General features: G+C 40.0%; 1 protein-coding gene across 1 annotated transcript in view; it reads right to left on the reverse strand.

Moving 5' to 3' along the window:
- PDE3B (phosphodiesterase 3B) overlaps positions 1–12473 on the reverse strand; it is an 81049-nt gene extending 68576 nt beyond the window's left edge. Inside the window, exon 1 of the mRNA XM_057369685.1 lies at positions 11219–12473. Within this exon, the coding sequence (XP_057225668.1) occupies positions 11219–12214 (996 nt within the window). The 5' untranslated portion in view covers positions 12215–12473. The remainder of the gene's footprint in view (positions 1–11218) is intronic.
- Between the last annotated feature and the right edge of the window lie 10038 nt (positions 12474–22511).

The following is a 22511-nucleotide window of genomic DNA, read 5'->3' on the forward strand; positions in this document are numbered from 1 at the left end:
AAACCAATCTAGTAAACCTGTGTCTCCTCCATCCAGGAAATAAACAAACAGGACTGTTTTGAGCTTTGAAACTACTGAAGACATGCACATTCTCTTCGGGCAGTAAAGAATAGGCTCCCAGCTACCAAAGCCCACATCTTAAGAGCTCAGATCTCACACATAAATTCATAGTTGTGCATACAGAGAATGAAGCAGATTAGTGTGTACCTTGCACCTAACCTGCAGAACTAAGGAGCTTTACACTGTAATGCAGTATTGAGGTAAAAGAGAAGATCTGTATGACTGCAAAAAATAAAAGCATGCACCATCTTGAATGCAGTTTAACTGTGTATAATTTTTCAATAATGAATAGTTACGAGTAACAGATTCTAGAAACATTTTAATACTGTAAGCGCAAATAAATATTGAATTTTTCTGTGTTACAGATTTTATGTTACCAAATATTCTAAAATTTTTTTAGACAATTATGTGATTGCTGTGTTTCTAAAAAGGTAAAGTATTTTGATTTAGAACATTTTCATGTCTCTGCTGAAAGAGACACTTGTAAGTTTGGACAAAATTATGGTACTGATGTTGTAACAAAGAAAGAACACACTGGTAGGAAGAGGTGTTAAATTATTGTGAAATTGAAAAAATATAAAGACAAAGAAAAGGAAAGAAAAATGACATTTCGAAAAAGACAAAATAAGCAATTTACTGCTGAACATTAATCTCCTGGCAAATTGTTTTTCTTGTATTTTCAAGGCCCAAATAATTAAATATAAAGGTGTTTCTTCTAAAGGCACACCAATCCTATCCATCACCAGACAGGTGAAAGAAACATAGCTCTAGGGATGTATTTGAGACTGTTAACACTTGCTGAAGTTATAAATTACATTAAGCTCTGTGAATTTTTAAACAAGTAAGGACTATAATCTCAATCCTTAAACACTGCAAAACACATGTTCTTTTCCACTTGAAAGCTTAAGTGCTCTGCCTACTCTAGGAAGCTTCCTACMAGAACAAGTGTTAAGGCAAGCACCGAAGAGTTACAAACCTTTAGCAATGAGACTTTAACAGCAACTACTCTCATAAAATGACAAATTACATGGGACTAAATACACCTTTAGAGGTCCATTATTAAAGCTGTTCTGGCTTTTGCAGATACTGAAATAGCATTTCTTTATTACACAAAATGCAATTTACATATTTTCTGAAGTTGTAAGACGCTTTCCTAAATAAGATATCAATTTCACGTCTACAGGTGTAATATCAGTTTCTAAATTAATTTGTCCTGAAATGTTATGCCTAATAATGAGTTATGCAAATTTTACATGTTAGCACTGAGTTTTACACAGTTTTAAGAAAATAATTTGAAGCTTTGGGTCTTTCATGTAGTTTTGATTTTTCCTCTTGATAAAAAATTCTTAGCCATCACACACAGAATAAAGTACTGATTTTTTCATCAGACCATTCCRCAGATGTCTCTGATATGACAGTCATTGTCTCAGAGGATTTGAAAACACAGATGACACTTAAAGCAATAGCCAGCACCACATCTGCCTCTGCTCATCTACTCCCACTTTCTTATTTTCATCTTGACATCGCAGAAAATCACTTGCAAACTTATTATTTTCAAACTTCTTTGAAATTCTTTGGCATCTAATGAGCAGGCTGCCAGTTATGAAAAATAAATTAATTAAAACCAGTGGCAAAAAAACAGACTGGCCATTAACACAAAAACTGTTCCAAACTCCTCTTTCTCAATCCAAGTTGTTCAAATACAGACTCCAAATAAAAGGAAAAATTAGACTTTCAATAGTGTCAGGGCATGGAAATATTCTGCTTTGTTAAATAAAAAGTAGCAAGAAATGCTGATACAAATTCTAATTAATGCTTTCCACAACTGCCTAAAAATAAGCTAACAGATATTTACAATCAAAATACTTTCAACTTTCAATGTTTTGCCTTAACATTATAAGGCAATAACTCATTTTAACATACTTCAGTTCTTTAATCATTGCAAAGATCCTAAGGAACATTTCACAGCTTTTTTTTTTTTTTTTTTTACTATTTAAGCAGAAAAAAGAACAACTAGAAGATGCCTAAACATCTGTCTGAATAATCTTTGTAAATTCTCTCCTTGCAAGATTCATTTGAAATCTGCTTTGTAAGCATGTTCCAGTGATCCCCAAAAAGATACTCTGCTGCCCCAAAAATGTAGTTAGCTGAACAAGGACAGAAGGAGTACACACCCAGGGTGGACAAGACAAGCTTGTGTTGTTTAGTTAAAATATGAAATATATTGCTCTATCCTATGCTAAAATGTTAGGAATAATCACATCATCATTAATGATTTATTTACATCTGCGCCCCAGCGCCCTTTTGTGCAGACAATCTCTGTGGAAACAGTAAAACCAGGAGCAATATTCATCTTTCCCTGAGCAAAATAAAGTCTGCTTCTTGCAGATCCGAGTGGCCAAGAGGAAAACTGTGCTAGCGTGCCTTTACTCCTTCAATGGGAGCCAATCCCTTCAGGGCAGTCGCTGCCAGAGCAGATGGTGTTTCACAGGCACAGCAGGATCTTAACTTTTTCAGCCTGCTAATCACACCTTCAGGTTTCAACACAAATTTCGCCCCCCCCCACTACTCACACATCTGAACATTACTGCTTGTATCTACAGAAATGCAGTTTAAATTAACTGAGATTTAATTTCATACTGTGTAATGAGGCTAATTCTAAAGGAGGGAGAATGTGTAGGGAACCATGGAATTGCAAGAGCAGGTAGCAAAAACCTGTGAATGTATTGACACATTACACTGTCCAGGTGGCAAATCAAATGAAATGAAGGCTACTGTGAACACTAATCAACACAATAATCACTTAAGAGTTCTCTCAAAACACATTGGTTTTTTTTTACTTTTTTGAAGTTAGCATCATTAAACCACACATGATGCTGGGTTTTATTAACTCCCAGCATCCTGTGAATACAGAGATCTATCCCTGCCTTGGGGAAAGCTCACAAAAAGTTCACTTTCAGGGGTACAAGCCCAGCTAAGAGGTCATCACTGCCTGTAAAGCACACACGGTGTGAGGCTCCTTGGCCACCACACAACCCTCACACAGGAGATAATGAGTTATCTGAGGGTTACTGTTGAGCAGTAACCAATCAAATGGTGAAAAACAGGAGGTGCATCAGCAACTTCTGTGAAAGGATGGAAATTATTGTGGACGGCCAGAAGGTACTTGAAAAACTCACTGATACCTGTCTTCTAAAAACCCTGTACTGCTTATCCTATATTTCTAACTTAGAGTACTCAGAAACTTAGAATTCTTTTAAGACAATCTACTAAACAGAAAGAACAAATTTATATTCCTGAAGTGGCAAACAGGTATCACACAATACTTAGGAGTAAAAAATAAGTAAATTAAAACCCCCTTAAGATATGTTGTGATTGAACATGTAATATCAACTGATTCYAAGTGAAATAAGAAGACCCTAAATGAAAACACAGGACTTTAGTTTTAGGTCACAGTAGAAAAAAAATTACATGCAGACATTAAGCCTAGTGTAAGAATGCCTTTTTCRCCCTTTGATTTAGTTTCTATCTTGTTTAAGGGGGTTAATTGATCAAAAAGAAATGAAGAATGACCAGTAATGAAGGTTAAAGAGACACCCTAATACACTCCCATGCAGGGAGTCAGAATTAAGCTGTTATTTCAATAAAACTGATCCAGTTTCCCTCTAGTAACTTTACCTTTCACACACTTTCAGAAAAGTTCATTCTGTGTTATGAGCTTTGCTGACAAAACCGTCCTGGTAATGGATATTAACAGGCAGGTGTGACAGAGCCTTGCTGTATCCCCCCCATCAGAGGTACAGCTCCTCTGGGGCAGGGGAGCAGCACTGTGAACAAACTCACCCCAAATAAAACCCCACTCATATTTTCCAGTTTCCATCAGCAGCACGGATGTAGCTAAACCAACATACCTGTATTGTTAATTCAAGCCAAAAAGCCTGGAATGTTCCTCATGAAAGAAGGAAGATCTCTCAAAAACCAAATGCAAAGCATTCAGATAGAGCCTCCTATGGTACATTTTCTATGGTATCTTAAATAACTTAAAGACAGTAAATTACTTACAGAAAAAATATCATTTTCAAATTCCATAAAACAAACTTTTATTTATCAAATGAACAAAAGAGGAACATTTGCTGCAAATATGTCTTTAAGTTAGTGAAGGTATTTGGCTTTGCATAAAGGGGGCATTAAGGCTGACAACTCTATACTGGGTAACAAAACTTGTCAACATTATCATTTGATCRGTCACTGAACTGAAAATATGCCAGTTTTTCTACACACACCTCCTGTACAAAGTGAATACTGGTGGTCATGAATGTTCTGCATAACAGCACTCTTTTTCATAAAATTGAACTATTAAAAAAATAGAGGGATATAAAAAAATTACTTGGATATCCATGCTATGTCTGTCCCACTCCCAATAAATTTGCAATTGTTTCAAAGGAAAGTGTGRCATACAAAAGCTCTGTGTGAAAAAGTGAGGAWAGCCCAGCACATCAAAGCTTACTCCTGGTCACCAGTTGCCTGTATTTATATGAATGATGTCCTTCCCCACAGCTGTATGACCCATTTTCAACTATAAAACTGCTCTGGAAGCTGACATTTTGTTTCAGCAGTCATGCCTTGTTATGGCCCTTCTAGTTCCTAGAACAGTTTGTTTTGCCACACTCATCAATAAGGCCATTCACTTAACTGCTCTTCCTTAAGCACAGAGTTGTCTGACCTATTTCTTTCACACTTCCCTTCTCCAAATATCATCATCTGCCAGTTTACTTGTTACCCTGTGAGCTCCCATTTATTAACATCCATGGCTCCTGTCTGTTTTGAAGGCTCTAGAACATTTTACTGACACTGGMTCCTTAAAGTTATTGATCCTTTTTTATGTTTCAGTAACAGTCAGACACTGCACAGTCTGTCCTGACCAATCCAAGCCCTAGCTTTAACTAAATTTTCATTTCTGCTATTGAGTTTCAGGAAAGTCCCCTTTTTTAACCTATTAAATTTGTCCTATTGTCTCCTTGGATCTTGTTAAGCATTTTTTTCAGCCACTGGAAAGGACATGTTGAAATTCAACATCTTCTTTCACTCTCTTTTATCCTCATCTTCAACTATTCTTTCAGCTTGCTCTCTACATAGTTTTATCCTGGAAAAAATGAAYGGGATTCCAGCAAAATATTCTACATTTGTTGCCTCCTGTGGTCTGTCCTCCCTTCTCATTTGGCAGACACAAGTTTCTCACCTGTTTTCCTCCAGAATTTTTTACATCAATGATAGAACAGACTACATCTCCTAGTTTCCCTGTCTTTAATCCACAATCTTTGCACAAAGGTACAAAATTTACTCTTTCCCATCTTCAGCAGCCATTTATATCAGATAATTGCATTCGGCTTTGTTCAGTGATTTGTTTCGAGGGTGGTAAGGYAGTGTGAAGTTTTATTTTCAAGTATCAGAAGAAGAAAACAAGAATAAAAAAGGGGTTTTTTTTAATATGACTTTTCAATCAAATGTTACCTAGGGCCCAGGCTGTACCAGACTCCCCACCCCACCTGCATCAGTCTGGTATTCACTCGTGACAGGAGACACTGTCATGGGGATTCTGAGAGCTCAGCTCACACTGCAGACTTCCCCTTTGCTGGGGCATATTCCATTGGCTTTCTTCACTTCCCACTCATGTGTTTTTTCATAAAATTTGCTGGGATTTGATCTTCTAAGGCCAATATACTACAATCAGTTCCACTGGTCAATATTAGAATAGTATTAGCAGGCATACGCGTGCACGTGCACAGATATACATTGTGACAGCAGATAAATCTTTTTCTCAGGACCATATACCCAACTTCTTTCAATTCTCTTCCCTTTCGTATTTAACCTCCCAGAATACACTGTTCACAGACCCCAGCAAGGAGGCTGTCTCCTCTTTGTCATTCTAGAGACTCTCCTGGGCACCTCTCCTTTCCCATCTGTACTAGTTTCTTTCATAAATTTAAAAYCTCTTCCTGGTCCAAGCTGAATACTAGTATTTTATGAAATTTGTTCTGCTATTTTTCTTCAACGCAGGCAATCAGGCAGTTGTTGGAACCATCTCTGACAGCTTCTTTCATTTCTTTCCTGCTGGTGCTCTGTAACATGCCACCCTCACCTTCCAAAAATTTCCCCAGCATTTCCACAGCCGTGGTCTTTGATCTCCTTCCTTTCTCTGCTTGTACTTTCTGTCCAGGAAAACACACCTGAAGCAACAGTCAACCTCCTTTGCTACACTGACGACTCAGAGACACAGTTGCCTGCTTTTACTTACACAGAATGTAAACTGCCACCAAGTCTTGGATATCTAAAAGCCAGCTTAAGGTAATTTTAGCTAACAGAGTTCTTAACTGCATTCAGTCTCCCTAATACCCTTTGTCATTCTCGCTGAGCCAAGGGATGGTCCTGGGAGTAACTTTKCTAGAGGAGAGTCTTGAACTCTGACCTCTCCACGGGCAAACCGTGCTTCAATCATCATTTCTTTGTGGTATAATACCACGAGGAGGGAGAGTGRGGGAGAGGGAGGGGGAGAGAGAGAGAGAGAGAAAGAGAACAAAAGAAAGATGCAGCTTCTACCCAGACCCTCTTCATTTCACMTTTGATCTAGCTCAACATGTTTTGTCTATGTCTATCAGAGAGRATAAGACAGAAACAGTAGAATCCTACTCATCCAAAATATAGTTGCAGAAACAGTTTTCCAAGTCTGTTGCTTTCACTGTGTAATCCTCCTCTTTGTACATTCCTCACACTCAGCCACATCCCATTGGAATTGATTCCATTCACAATACACACTTCTACCTTAATTTTTTCCCATAAGACAAACCCAAGAGATAGGACAGAAAACCATCTTGCCATGCAGATACAGCTGTGGTAACAGTCATTGTAATCACCAGGGGGAAAATTCAAATAGCAAAGAGCTGGCTTGTCAAATACACAGCAAAGAAAATTCTATTTTGTTACTGGCTGCACTCAACAGGTAAAAGTTCTCATGTTTCTGAGCTGCAAATGATATCTGATTGTAASAATTTTAAGACACTCTTAAACACACATTAACAGCTTCTGCACTAGGAGGTTTATACCCTGAATATTTAAGGACAAAGAATAATTTGTTTCACAAATAGGTAACACATACAGATGTAAATTTCCTGAGCAAATAAGGAACTGCATCAATTTCAAGATACTCAAATATTTTAGACTCTTGAAATCAAGTCCTGGTCTTCTTAGGTAATACTTCAAAGGTAGTAGATAGCTTGGGACAGAAACTGGGGAGATTGGTGGTAGCCAATCTAACCCTAACCACAAGACAATTCTTCCTGTAATTAACAGAGTACAACATGAAAGCAGTCTTTGTCCATGAAATATCCCAGCTTTCCTATGTGTTTGAACCTTGTCAGATAACCAGGAAAAGTGTCAGCTCTGTTTGCAGACTGTGTAGGATAGGTATTGGGTATTTAATTAGGAAGGCCTATTCTTTACTCAAGGCAAAATAGGAATATTCTTTCTGGATTCTGAGAAGTTCCTATATATGACTTCTTATACTGAGTTGTTTGCTTTCATATATATGTCCACTATCAAGTTAAAGAAAGAAAAAGAAGTGTTACTATCATATTTTTTAGGACATAGTGTTTGCAAGGTCTGCAATACTGACAAGCACCTTCTGATACCCTGGTTTGGCTTTCAGACAAAAAAAAATTATTAAATTAAGTGCTAAATGTGCGACAGTCAATAAAAACAAACCCTTTGATATAGGCAGCAATAGGCAGAGCTAACAGATTAGCATCCAATTAATACATGCAGTCAAAATACGACCTACACAAAATTTGAAATATCAATCAATACTCCAGCAGTCTTACAGCAATTCCTCTCTAGGTCTGAAATGGATGTTGAAGTAAGAATACAAACAGCCTGTTTACTGGTAAAATCATATAAATTTCTGTGAGTAGAAGTGTTAATATAGTAGAGTTCAGAAAAGTCATAGCCTTTGTAAAATTTTTAACTGTGATTTTAGTCATATCATTTCCCTCTGTGTATTTATATATTTTGATATTGGCCTGTAAGAACTTACATAAAAATAGAAATATCTGTTCAAATTCCTTACCTACCATCCCAAACTCTGTTGCTAGACATATGTACTGCAGAACAGCCCCACACAGCATGAATTTATACCTTTGATAGCTAAAATACATATGGATACTCATATAAAAAGTAAGAATAATCAAATTTTATCAGCCTTCCAGCCTTATAGTTGCTGCACCTGCTGAAGTACAGAAAGCAATATCTAAATATTTGTCATGAGGATTGYTCAAGTTTGCAAGCTTTTACAGGATCATGCTTACAGGGCCTCTTTCCACTTGTACCCCTGAAACAATAATAGTTCCAACCAATTTCTGTGTGCATGTGCTACTGGTTGCACATTGCCTTGTGTGTTAGTATTCCATCCTGTACCTATCCCCTCCATGCACATAGACCCCTTGGAAATTGTTGGCTGAAAAATAAACCCCAATCAAATAAATATAATAATTTCCTTGTATATTTAAGTAGACAGAGAGCATACACAACTTCAAATCAACATGTAACTGAAAATTTAAGGTCAATACCCATATTCTCTATTTTCATCAAATAATAACTAAAATCTATACCAAAAGGTTTTTTTACAATGAGAACAATCAGCCACTGGAATAATCTTCCCAGAGAAGTGGTGGATTCCCCAACATTGGACAAATTTAAGATTTAACTGGACAGGGTGCAGGGCCAACTTGTCTAGATAGTGGTTTTGCCAAGAAAGGTAGGACCAGATGATCCTTGGGCTCCCCTTCTGATCTGCTATTCTATATTTGACATAAACTTCGCATTCAAGAGGTTTGTGACAATCTCACAAAAAAAAATGGAATCCCAATAACAACTTATCTCTCATTCATTAAAGTACTCCTGTCATGGTGGGCTAGCTGCACATTCCTTGTACTGATCTTCCTAACAATGTTCATTAAACACCTTGAAATATTAATATTGGGAAAGAACCACTCTACTGCTTTATAAAGATTTTAAAAATGTGTGATCAGCCCTTAAAGGAAAGTCACACAATAGATGCTYTCCGAAAAGCATTAAGTACAAGCATTTCTTCTGTTTCAAGGAAGCAATATAAAAACCTTGTACTGTTCATTCAAATAAAGTCACACATTAYGGGCTTACTTCTCCCTACCCCTGCCCAAACAATTGGTGTTTATCAGCTCTGCAATGTCTGATCTCTCTCCAAGTCAGATAGGAGATCAGAGGATTCAACCTGTGTCATCCTTATAAAATTGCATATAAAATACAGCAGAGAATATGTATCTGTGAATCTCATTTAAACTGTGCTTAACAAAGCACAAATATCTATTGTAAAGAATGATAGACCATTAGGAAAATGAAAAACTTCATATCTCTTTGTTGTTCACATCTAGTGATCTAAAGATATCAAATTCTGGAAATCTACCAGAAAGTTATATTTTATTATGAACACGTATGATTTAAGCATTGCCAATAAATTCTACGTATTTAGTTATGGCTGACATTTATGATGTTACTTGAAGAATAATGAATGCCCTAACTTGAAATATGCACATGCCTTTAAGAAGTGAGCCGAATGTCAAAAGGAAGCTTTTAGTAACTTGCATATGAACAAATATCTTCTATCATCTAGAAAGGTTAATGAAATCACATTTTCAGAGATTTCTGTGCTGCAGACAAATGTGACAGAAAAAGAGAGCATTTACTATCCACAAGGGAACAGAGAAAGTAAATTATTATATGATAGTCCCTACATATCTTAACTGCTAGTACAATATTTTAATGTTTCTTTCATTGTATGCATTAGATAATCTGCARCTCACTGAGTGAGTTATTTCTGAAGACTGTCACAGCATACTTGCATTTTGACCTTTTATACAGAAACAATTACTGCATTAATCAGTGTAAACAATTACTGCATTAATTCTGTTGTGCAAACTCAGGGGGAAAAATGCTCGGAAACTACTCCACCGTTTCAGATCCACCTCATGGTTCCTGAGACCTAACTCACAGTCAATCACAAGACTTGCATTTTAGAATAAATGTCGAAGAAAAATTAGAAAATTTCATTTGGCACTTATGAATTTCAGACACGACAGTAACGGATGAGGGATTCTGCAGCAACAATCACCTCGCAGAAACTGCTCACTTGCACGTTTATTAAATACACTCCCCTCATTCTCCCTCCTACCACGGGCTGATAATCCACTTGCAGCAGCCTCGGGCCAGTTCCAACACAACTCGATGTTCCTGCAGTTGACGTGCAAGTGCCCAAACAAAAACAAACTCCCCCACACGCACGGGGGCTTACGCTACAAAAAACAAGACTCATTGAAAAGTTTTCCGGGAGGTAGAAACCAACAGAGTTCCATTCAAGAAAAGTGAGCGTTTCGGGCATCCCTCCAGCCCCTACAGAACAGCTCTCTCTTCAGTAAAAAGAAGTTTCTTAAAACCCATCAACCCAAAACTAACGTTAATTTAGGTGGAGCGAGGAGCAGGGGGTGAGAGAGAGGGAGGAACGAASGACAGTAATTCGCAGGGCAGAAGGACAGCTGCCACTCAAACAACGCTAACATTTGATAAATAACATCCCTCAAAACCTGGTATTTCTTTAGCACTTGGCAATCATTTTGTCGATAGAAAGCGGGAGCAAGAAGAAGTGCCGAGCAGCTTAGAAAGCTGCGGTTTCTTTCTCTCGGAAAGGCTGCCAGGAGCGGAGGAGGTGGGGGGCTTTGGAAAAGAAACAAAATAACAAGGTAACTGATAGCTGAAGCAGTCTGGTTTGAGGTTTTGCGCTAATCAATAAGAGCTGCTGCTTAATAATTGAGATGGCATAAAAAGCGAGTGAGCCTTCTATCTTACAGCAAACATATTATTATGATTTAGCACCCACGCAGAAATAAAGGGTTATATCGATTCTGCAGAACCGAGCTGTGAAACCCGCTAAGGGACTAACATTCTCCTCCATTCCTCTGGCAGGAGTTTGTGAGTGAGCAGACATCCAGCACAGACACACACAGCAGTCAGGAAAAGCTATGGAGTGGCGCTCATTCCTCCGAAAGTTTCTCCTTCAAGTTTCGGAGAAACCTACCTGCTCTCTGGAAATGCAAGGCAACGAGGGTCTCCTAAACATTTTGCAGCTGCCGTAGTAGCTGGCCGAAGTTTCCCCTAAGGACACGCAGCTAGATCTCCTCCTGGGTCTGATCACAGGCACTTTTTCCTCCACGCTGGGGAGCCGTGGGTGGCGGTGATGCTGTTGGTGCTCTCCTCGGCTCTGCGCCGAGAAGATGCCGTGCTCCCCGCCACAGAGTGCCAGGAGGCAGCCTGCCACCCCGACCGTGCCGGCCAGCAGCGGCCCGAGCGCCGGGGGCAGCGCCTGGAGGCTGCTGAGCGACACCAGCCACACCAGGCTGCAGAACACCAAGACCAGGAGGCTCCGGCGCAACTTCAGGGAGCTCCGCAGCAGGGTCAGGGCCGCCACCGACACCAGCACCGTCAGGAGCCTTCCTAGGAACATCTGCGGCTCTTGTTCGTGCCCATCCGCGGGCAGCAGCCACTGCAGAGCCACGAAATCCCCCGAGTAGCAGCACAGGGGCAGCGCCAGCAGCCACCAGCGGGTCGTGCCGCCGCCGTGCTCCCCGCGCCGGCYGCCGGCCAGGTAGCAGGTGAGGAAGAAGAAGGCGCAGGCGATGCTGAAGAGGGGGCTGAGACAACGGGACAGGCACAGCAAGGCGTGCAGCGGCCGCGGGCTCCGCCAGCTGCTCCCGTCCTGCTGGCCCCGGGCGCTGCCCCGGCCGGGAAAGGCCAGGAGCGAGAGGGCAGCGGCGGCCAGGACGCCCAAGGCGAGCCGAGCCCGGGAGGAGGAGGCGGTAGGAAACAGCAGCAAGGAAAGGAAGCTCTTCGGGGGGTCCTGCCGCAGCGGGGTCGCGCAGCTCTTCACGTATCCGTTCCGCAGGCTCTCCGCGCTGCCGGGCAGAGCCGCGGGGGCGGCCGCCCCGCCGCCGTCCGGCTGCGGGCAGTGCTGCGGGGTTCTGCCGGCCCCGGGGGGGGAGGCGGCCGCCGCCGCAGCTTCTCGCTCTTCCCTCATGGTGGTCGGGGACGCGGCAGGGAGAGGAAGGCGGAGAGGCGCGGGTCGCGCTAGCTGTGTCCCGGCCGCGCCTCCCGCATCCCTTCAGGAGAAGGGCGCGGAGCTGAGCCGCCGCTCGTCCCCCGCGGGCAGCGGCGTCCGCGGCATGGTGGGTGAGGACGGCAAAAAGAGAGAAAAGGTAAAAGTCTGGCTCGCCCGCTCGCGTTCCTCAAACGGCTCCGGCGGCCGGCACTCGCTGCCGCCTCCCAGCGCCCAGCGGCGGCAGCGGCGGAGCCCGGCGGGGGTGGGAGTGAGGCGGGGAACAGCCCCCGCCGCCCGCCCCTCTTCCTCCCCTCCCTGCCTCCCGCCTTCCCGCCCGCCTTCCCTCCCTCCCCCGGGCCCCGGGAACCGCACTTCCCGCGATCTTTTTTAAAATATAAATCTGAATGTCTGTGTGTGCCCAGCCGMCCCCCGGAGCAGCGTGCGGGGATCGGGCCGGCCTCCGCCAGGCGCCGCGGCCGCAGGAAGGGACGCGTGGGGAAGCGATGGAGGGGCAGGAACRCTGAGCTGGCGCAACTTTCTGCTTTATCTTGTCATTTAGCTTCGAGATGCCGCGGAGAAGTCGTTCGTACGGGCTGTAAAGCACACGCAGAGTATCGAAGTGTTTTCCCTCTGAAGAGCATCACTTTCTTTTTTTTTTTTATTTTTTTTTAGCACTCGAGAAGTAAGTATGGATTAGAGTAATTATCTACTCTTTTTTTTTTCCAGCCCTCGTTAACTAAGTTACAGACTAGACCGCATTGCACGACCAGGTTTATTTGCACAGCTAATCCCTTTGGAATGGATCAAAATAATAATTTTGGAACGGACCGCTGGCAGTGTTTAGACTGCTGTAAGGGAAAATAGGCAGCTAATGGGATTTTGAGTAATGCCTTTGCTCATTCATTCTGTTTTTTTCCTGGAAAAGAAACTGCTATGCACTTCTGAAATTTATTGTAATTGTGTATGTTTACCTTGTTACTTAGAACAAAGGTCCTTTGAGCCATGTTTCCACATACTATTGTACTGCTTTACTTACACTGGTTCAGAAATCAGTCTGGGTAAGCCACTGGTTGCACTTTAGACTTTTTTTTTTGAGAAAAAAAGAACTCTTGACATTATTTGGTGCCATTGCTTGTGATTCCCTCTCTCTGAGCAGCCCCCGAGGAGCAGCTGGTTTGGGGAAGCTGTGGAGTGGCAGGAAGTGCTGCTGCAGAACACGGCCTGAAAGCTGGCCATACACAGAAATCATAGAGCATGATTCCTGACAGAAAATGCAGTATGCAGCGGCAAATAGAGTAACTCCTGTACATAGGATGGAAATAAGTAATGATTTGCATTTTTTTAAAGGTAGATCAATCTGGTTGAATTTTAATACCATGGTACACTTTCTCTGTTAGAAAAACTCCTACACTCTTTCCCCCCCAAAAAAAAAAAAAAAACCCACAAAAAAAACCCCAAATCTGTCCTGACTTGGTACATTTAACAAAGATTCTGTGCCATCATATTGGTCCTAAAAAGCTTTTGAAGAGGGAAAGTATGAAGCTCCTTTAGGATTATATTCTTACATTTACTTGTATTCATGTGGTAGTGACTGGAACACAATCAAATGTACCTGTAAATGCTTTCAAGGCTGAGATATCCCTTGCTATTATGCATATCCTTCATTTTATTTTTAATCCCTTGGATTCACCTATAAATAAATGCATTTCAGAAATAATTAGTTGGTGTCGTTTTCATTAAAACACGTTTGGGTATATTTGTAGCAGTGGAGACAAGAAAGTGCCCAAGGAAGACTGCAGAGATAGGATACCATATGATCCCTAAATACCATGAATGCAACTGTCTGTGGCTTCAGCAGTTTCTGAATCAGAAGTGGTGTCTTATACTTGACAGTTCTTAGTAGGTTTTTGATCCACAAACTTGCTCAGTCTTTTTTTTTTTCAAGTCCACATATGTTTTTAGCATCTCAGAGTAGTACAAGAAAAGGTCCTTACTCAATGCAACTTGACTATGTACTGTGTGAAATGTGGTCATTTTTTTAAAGTTTCCTCTCTTAAAAAAGTTGATATTCTTCTCATTTAGTTAGAAACAATGAACAGTTGCTTGCTCTCYAGTCACTTGCCCTCTTCAAGTCCTGATTTTGTATCTTTCCTCAGTCTTGTATTTCTTTATTAAGCTGAGAGTTTCAGCCTATTTTTTTCAGATTCTYTCCATGCTGCTATTTTTTCCTTTTTTTGAGCACCACTATATACTTTTGGAGCACAGGAGAGCAGGAATTACACCCACTATTCAAGACACAAACACAGTTAAAATAATGGCTTCTTTCCTTATAGCTCCTGTCTCTTACTTGCTTTGCTTTGCTAGGGAAATGAGAAAGCAGATAAACTAAGCATTGTTGAAAGCTGTTCTGCTGAACATTGAACATCTTTCACAGCTGTAGATCACAGGCCCTGTGTTCTGACTGTTAACATCTACATCCACAGATAATCTTATAAGAAAGATTAGGAGTTTTTTCTGTGTTTACATGACAGTTATCTACAGTAAATTTCACCTGCCTATGAACTCAGGAATGTGAAGCTGTACACAGATTCCCTCAGCCAGTTCTATCTTTACTACCCTCAGTAGCTTTGTATTAACATTATACTTTACYACCTTACTATCTGTTTTCAAATAATTTGTCATTAATTAGCTTTTATTTTGAGATATGWGTGCTGAAGAAACATGCGTTCCAGAACATAATAGGAATACAGCTGGTCTTTAGTAATGTCTCTGTTGCCTAACAACACTGTTCATAGTACATTACAGGACTCCCTCRTCTTGAGGACTTTCCAATCTATTAATGAAGAATTTCAGTATAAGGAAAGCTTTAGTGTCTATTGTAAATTAGAAGAGYGTTAGGTAAATTGCTCTTTGTAACAGAATAATTTTTAGACTAAAGAAGTAACTCATCATTAGCTATTTCTTAAACAAATATGGAAAAACCTATTGTTTCATTAAAATTGGAGTGAAAAAATTAATTTCAGGGGAATGTAATTTTTTTTGTCATCTTCCAATTTCACTACCAAAAGACGATGGGTARCTTATGATTTGAGTCAGGTTGACTACCTCTGACTATCTAATAATAATGACTAATGATATAACTAAATATTCATTTTAATTGATGATAAATAAGATTTTTCCAGCTAAATCTGTTTCATCAGTGCCTTTCTGTCTTTATGCTGRGGCAACTTTATTGTTCCTGCTTTTCTTATTTTCTCCCCTGTCTTCCTGAAAGGAGGGGATGAGCCAATGTCTGGGTAGAAGCCTGGCTGCCMGCAAGGGCAAGGCCACCATCATAACCATGTACACTCAGTCTGGGAAAGCTGATCAGGAATCCACTGTTAGTTCTTAGCTTTCCATTGCAAAGCCCCACCCTGCTGCCATTGCTGTGTTTTAATAGAGAATTTTCATTTGTTTGGTCCAACTCAAAACCAGATTTAAGTTTTGGAGTGGAATTCTTTGTGGATGAGASTATGAAGAATATGGTGTTTATACCCACAACATAATAGCAGTAGAGTAGAACAACTCATAACTGATTTGGCAATAAAAACTTGATTTTTCTTCACTAAATCTATACTAGCAAGATTTTTATGGTGGTGATATCTATCTCTACAGAGGAAAATATTTATTGACTTTATTGACAATTTAATATACTTTGTCAAGTTTTGTTGGTTAGTTTCTATTGATCCTGAGACAYGTGGTGTTACTTTTACTTCCTAAGTGATTAAATTTGCAAACACTTAAAATCAGATTTTGGGAATATGGATATATATGACTTTGTAATTCACTTCTGAAAAGCAAAACAATGATGATTATTTCAGATAGAAAAGATAATGTTTARCATAAGAATATGAACCAAAACCAGTCATAAAGCAGTTAATTTAAATTCTCCTAAATCAGAGACTATCTATTTTTACWTCTTTGTTTTTGAGGGTTTGGGTTGGTTTTTTGGTTTGTTTTTTTTTTCTTTTTGGTCTAAGGAAATGACAAGTATGTATTTATCCAGCTATCTCCACATTTTCCACTTGCATTAGTCCCAGTGATCCCTACAGTGATAAGTAGGCAATGACCCTCTCACAGGCTGAACTACAGGAGTCTTACAGATTTGCTTATTATTCATCACAGTGGTAGAACAACTGCAACAGCACAGTGACATTTTGCTAAAAGCACACTTTTTTCCCAATAGGTTATTATACACACAGAATAATATGCTCTCTTAAAAACCAACCACGCCTTTTCTGTTTCTTTTTTGTTTATTTTTTTCTTAATTTGGTGAAAGATGAAAAAAAATAAAAAGGAAACTCTGAGGAAATGCCAAAACTACCAGCTGGTACTTCTTCTGTGTGGATGTCCCCATTTACACACTTGAACTTGCTCCTAGAGACCTTAGAACTAGATGTAAAATGTAGTTTAGCAGGTGGTGTCAAGAGCTGATTATCTCCATTTCTTCTTTCATATGTTTTCTGTGCAGGTTTGGCATCACTTCAGAACACTCCCAATAATGAAATTGATCAGTAAGGGTTGAGGGAGCGGCTTCTGAAATTGTTTACTTCTTTTGTGGTTTTTTGTCCTGTTGGATTTGTAGGAATGAGTAAAGGCCATCAAAGTCAGCATTGCTCAGAAAACAGCAAGATGCTCTTGCTTCCAGTGAAGGATCTTTTTTTAACAGAGGTGCTTGATGGTGGTGTAAAGGAGCAAAATGCAAAATAAGTCAAAAGGGAAGTAATTTAATCAGGGAGTATACCTTGTTAATTCCTGCCACCAAAATAAGTTGGGGGTGTTTTTGAAGGAAAATGATTTCTAATGTCATTCTGAGAGTCAACATGATAAATACAAAGAAATAAATACAAAGAAAATGCAAAGATATGAAAAAGGATAGGGCCTCACTCCACTGATCCCTGGCAGAGCCACGGAAGCTCCCAGATTCATTTGTTTGCCTGAATGCAGCCCTTGCCTGGCCCCAAGGGATGAGCCCTACAGCAGCAGCCAGGGATGCACCTGCCCCTTCCCTGGTGCCCCAGGGTCCTGCAAGCACCTTCTGGGGACATCCACACACCTCCCTACATCTCTGCAGGCCCCCCAGCACAGTGCAGACAGGGATYCAAGCAAAGCTTCCTTGGAAGATGGAGACAGGAGAATATTGCCCATCATCATATTTCCAGCTGCCCTCAATACTCTCTCAAATCCTGCTGGTATGCTCAGGCTCTCCATTCTGGCTGGGCTGGAGCTCCCGTGCAAACCTATCAATCRCTCTGTCCCCTGTGGGATGGAATAGCAACAAAATAACAGCAATGTGTATAAAATGTGAACTTTATTCAACTGGACTACTCTCAAAGTCTGATACTTAGAAGGCAAAGGGCTGCCCGAGGAGCCCAGGACCCTTGGGATCTGTCCAGCTTTTTCCCCCGTCCCTCACTTCTCCCCAGTGCCTCCAGAACCTTCTGCCAAAGCACCAGCAGAGGACAAGTGCTGTCAGCAGCAGATCCAGGACTAAGCAGGCCAAGGAAACMGCCACCATGACCCACAAGGGCATCGTCTCAGGGCCCATGTCCTGCTGCTCCAGGTCCTAGGGAAGTTTGCCCGAGGCGCCCACATCCCTCTCAGATGGCTGGAAGGGCTGATGGGACAGGCCAGCATCAGGAACATGTAGACTTCCAGAATCAATGAGGAGCCGTGGCCAGCCATGGTGCTGCTGTGGAACGAGCAGCCTCCTCAGCACAAGCTCTGGCCATCTCTCCACACTGATTTCTGCTCATGCTCTGGGCACGGCAAAGAGMTGGGGACAGTTCTCAGTCACGGCACTGGCCCCAGAGGCTGTCATGTCACAGAATCACAGAATCATTTGGCTTGCAAGAGATCATCGAGTCCYCCCTGAGACCCATCCCCACCATGGCACCTCCAGCAGTGCACTGAGTGCCACTCTCATGCTTTCCTTGAGCACCTTCCACACCAGGGAATACACCAGCGCCCTGGACAGCCCATTCCAATGTCTAATGCCCCTCTCTGGGCAAAAGCCCTTCCTGATATCCAACCCAAACATCCCTTGGCACAGCTTAAAACCCTCATCTGCATCTGCTCACTCTTGTCCTCGCCCATCTCTGAGAAGGCTTCCTAATGTAGTGCAGCCATTCTAATCAGTTTCTCACCATGTGGACAACTTTTAAATCTGCTTAATAACTTCAGACGTATTTGCCAAGCTCTTCATAAAACCTTTTTGTGTTTTCTTTTGTATCAGCATGGGATAGTTAGTTAAATTCTGGGAAGTCCCCTCTAAAGTTTCTCTTCAAGCATTTCATACTGTTATGCACCATATTAATAATAATTAGATCTAATTTTTATTGTATACAAATGTGTCCTGACTGTTACATAGGGAAAGGAATTATCAATTTGGTCCCTAACTGGAAACTTTCTCAGAGTAGCAYTCCAGGAAATTCTGAGTTACGTCAGTGCTTTCTAGAGCCTCAAATTTTTGGCTTTCTCATCATAGTCTCTGATCATTTATGTAGAAAGTCCTGTGTACAATTGAAGAATCAGTAAATTGATGCCTTTTTCTGGGAATAATATTCTGCTACATGACTTCTGGTGATGGGTAGAGCATAGGGAAAAAGGCGGAAGGAGGACTTAGCTTGTGTACAAACTCTGAGTTAATAAGTTACCACTTTTGCTGCCTTTCTTTCATTCATATMCATTGGGAATTTGATGGACAAATGTCATGTTTTGATTTAGGTTTTTTTTTTTAATATGACTGTTTGAGAGGTTAATTTGTCAGTTAATTTAAAGACAGAACTACACAGGCAGTAATTGTCTGTGTGTATCTCAACTTTTTTATCAGTTGTGCATCAGATGCTTGAATAAATAAAGACATGACATGATTACAACATAATCAATTAGCAAAAAAAMMCCCAACCAAATAACAAATTAAAGAAATATTATGCCTCCAGAAAACCCATGTAAGTGTGGGTAAGGGAAGGTTCATTTASGGAAATCAAAAGTTTTGACCAAAATTGACTGTTGGGAGAAACATCAGCATTGTGCCTTATCTTTCTCAGTTCATGTTGTGKCAATCACTGTGGTTACTCTGTAGAAAAAAGTGCTGTAGCCAGCAACTGGAGCTGCTTGGATCATCTCCTGTTTTTCCATGTGCTACGTGCTCCCTTTTAAATGCAACCTCTATCAGCTGCTAAGGTGTTTGTGTATGTCTGCAGTGCTAAAGATTGAGAAAGCTGTAGTGGTTTGTAGGCAACCAAACATAAAGGGAAAAAGCTCCTGAAGGAGAGGGCAAAATGCAGTCACTGCAGGAATTACAAATACACAGATGAAAGAGGCTTCTTGTACAAGTGTATTCACTAAGCATTATGTCAGTATTTTTGCAATTAGGTGTTGTTAATCTATTTCTCATGTCTAAGGGTGGCAAAGAGCCATTCAGTTKCATTCCACATTAAGCAAAGCAGTCAGTTTCAAAGTAAGTCACAACGTTTTGATCTTCATCATGTGGCAAAGACCAGGTTACTACAAATTACATCTTCTAGTTGWATTTGTCAAGAAACAGGCCCATGGGAAAGAAAGCTGGAAAAGAGTAGTGAAAAGTAAGTTGTTTCTTGCATGATAAGGTGTTTAATCGATGTAGTACTCAGTTTAAAAAGCCTGGGAGATAACACTGGAAAGATGGAGCTGCTATGGAAGACCATTGTTAAGTGAGATTTCCCATGTCTGTGGAGGAAAATATCCATGAGATGATCTTTGACAAACTATCAGTGAGTAGCATAAGTATTGTATCACATTAATACAACACTGACTCTCTTTAGAAGCTACAAGGACACAAATCTATTCCCATGCCCATGTTTTCATATTTATGAAAAGAAACAGCATCATGTTGGCTTTTGGTACTGCATCCAGATACTTCCACTATTTTATTTTTAAATCTGAGAGGTCATCCTCCTCGTCTGAACAAACTTGGGCTCTTTGCAAATGGACCGAAACATGCATCTCCAGGTAATGACGAGGACCTCTACAGATGGAATGTGTTTTGATCATACCTAGGCTCTCACTTTGAAGGTGAAAGTGTCAACAATGKTTTTTGATGTTTTGTAAACAAAATCAATTGATGCTGATGTGATTTGAGCAGTTAGACCACACATAATCTGCACATTCCTTCAAATAAAATTCATAGCATAACACTTCATATTGGCTTTGTGGAAAGTTTTAATGGAATTGCAGAACTTTTCAAAACATTATTTTGTGTGATATATAAGTTTAAAAATACATTGAGAAGTTGTTCAGAAATTACATATTTAAATAAATTAGGAGGTCTTTTGCAATTTTTTTYCCAAGGCATCATGAATTTGAATGTTTATGTCCTAGCAATAATAAAGATAATGGGCTGTCACATTCAACAAATAGYTGACAAAGTTCTGGCTTTAAGATATTTGAGAACTGTGTAATTATATGTGGTACTGATTTTTTTTTACATGAGCTTATTCAGAGAATAATTGTATCATTTGGGTTTTTTTTTAACAATAAAAATGCAGGAATTCATCAAATGTTACCAGAATTCACTTTTTCACCTGATTATTCTGGTATAATTTGCCATTCTCTATTACAAGCAAAATTAAGGTTAATAATACAACAGAAGGTAAGTGACTTCCTTCATATGTAGCATTTCTAGAAAATGTTTATTTTATGCTGAATCATGTTTTATTATAAAATCTACACCCTTAGTGAAATAGCATTAAACTTAAGGATACATACTAATATTTCAATGTCAATTCAGTCCTTAACTTGCTAATTGAAATTTCTGTCTTGAATTGAAATGAAAGCATTTTATGGACTCTGCTTATTAATACAGCTAAAGATTAAATCTAACTAGGGAGCTGGTTTGATTTTTCAGAGAAGTCCAACTAAATGCATGACCATCAGATGCATAAATATATTCTGAAAAAGATCAAAATCAGTCTGAATTAAGTAATTTATTGGGAAGGAGAGGGGAGAAATAAAAGAGCTGAATCTTTCTGAAYTTCCCTCATTTCCAGGTCTTTCAGATACCCGTTTTATTGACCTTAAATCATTAAGACAGGTCCTTGTTAATTAACATTCATTTAAATTCTGTTAAATTGCTAAAATTGCCAGCAGGCAATTGCTATATTGTCAGCAGGCATAAAATAACCCAGTAAAGAAATTTGCTGAATTATACCTCTTCAGGGTCTGGCCTGTTTCAGGCCATGYTTGAGTATATCAACTGTTTTGCTTAGATGTATTATTCCATTCAGTTTTATGCATTTAAATCTTACAGGCCTTAATGTATTTAGAAATTCATCAGACTTCAATGCGTTCTTATGGTAAGTACTGGAAAAGCATGGACCTTGATGAAAATAGCATTAACATAGTCAATAATTGTTTTGTTCATAGTTCAATAAAACTGGAACCTTCAACTTGAAGTATCAGCGGGCAGATATCTGAATAATAGTGGAAATATCTACAGTATCTTTCAATAAAAAATCTGGACTCTAAAGCCTTCTTGTCTGTTCTATTGTTTGGAGATTAATTTTATTTTAGCGTTCAAAGCAACAAAGGTCTAACAAGTCAGTCTGTGTAAGCAAATCTCCAGAACAAAACATGTTCCAAAAAGGAGAAATGTAACAGAATCCTGTAATTGTGACTTAGTAATTATATCTGCTGGAGATTCCACATGAGATTAAAAAAMCAGCAAAATTAGACAATTAATCTAATTAGTTCATTAATGTGGAAGTATTTTGTCATTCTAATCAGAGAAGGAATTCTTCTGAGTAAAACAGCAGACAGGAATAAATTGTGGTAGGAGACAGAAATTATCTGGTTTTAAAATGATAAATTTATGTGGTTTATGTCTGTCCTCTAAAACCTAAGCAAGCACCTGCGTTTCTTAGGTTAATTTTATTTTTATTASTTATTAAGACCAAATTGCTCATCACACATAACCTGAGCCTTCCATATTGTTCAGGAAGCCCTCACACACAGTGAAAGTGTTCTAGTTTCGAAAAACTTGGCTCAATAATTTCTTATTTAAGTCCACTTTTGTAACCAAAAGTCACTTTTGTTCGTCATATAATGCAATAGGAGTGCTTAGCATTTGTGATCAATTTGTRCAATTGCAGTAGCTTATCAGCCTGCTCTTAGCATCTTAGCTGGAGTTCTTGCTGGCCATTCATTCATTCATGAAGCCGTGTCAGGGTAGGTTTAAGTTGGATATCTGGAAAAGGTT

Source organism: Malurus melanocephalus, unplaced genomic scaffold (genome assembly GCF_030028575.1).
Source record: "Malurus melanocephalus ecotype Western Australia unplaced genomic scaffold, MMel_1.1 scaffold_114, whole genome shotgun sequence".
Lineage (NCBI taxonomy): Eukaryota > Metazoa > Chordata > Aves > Passeriformes > Maluridae > Malurus > Malurus melanocephalus.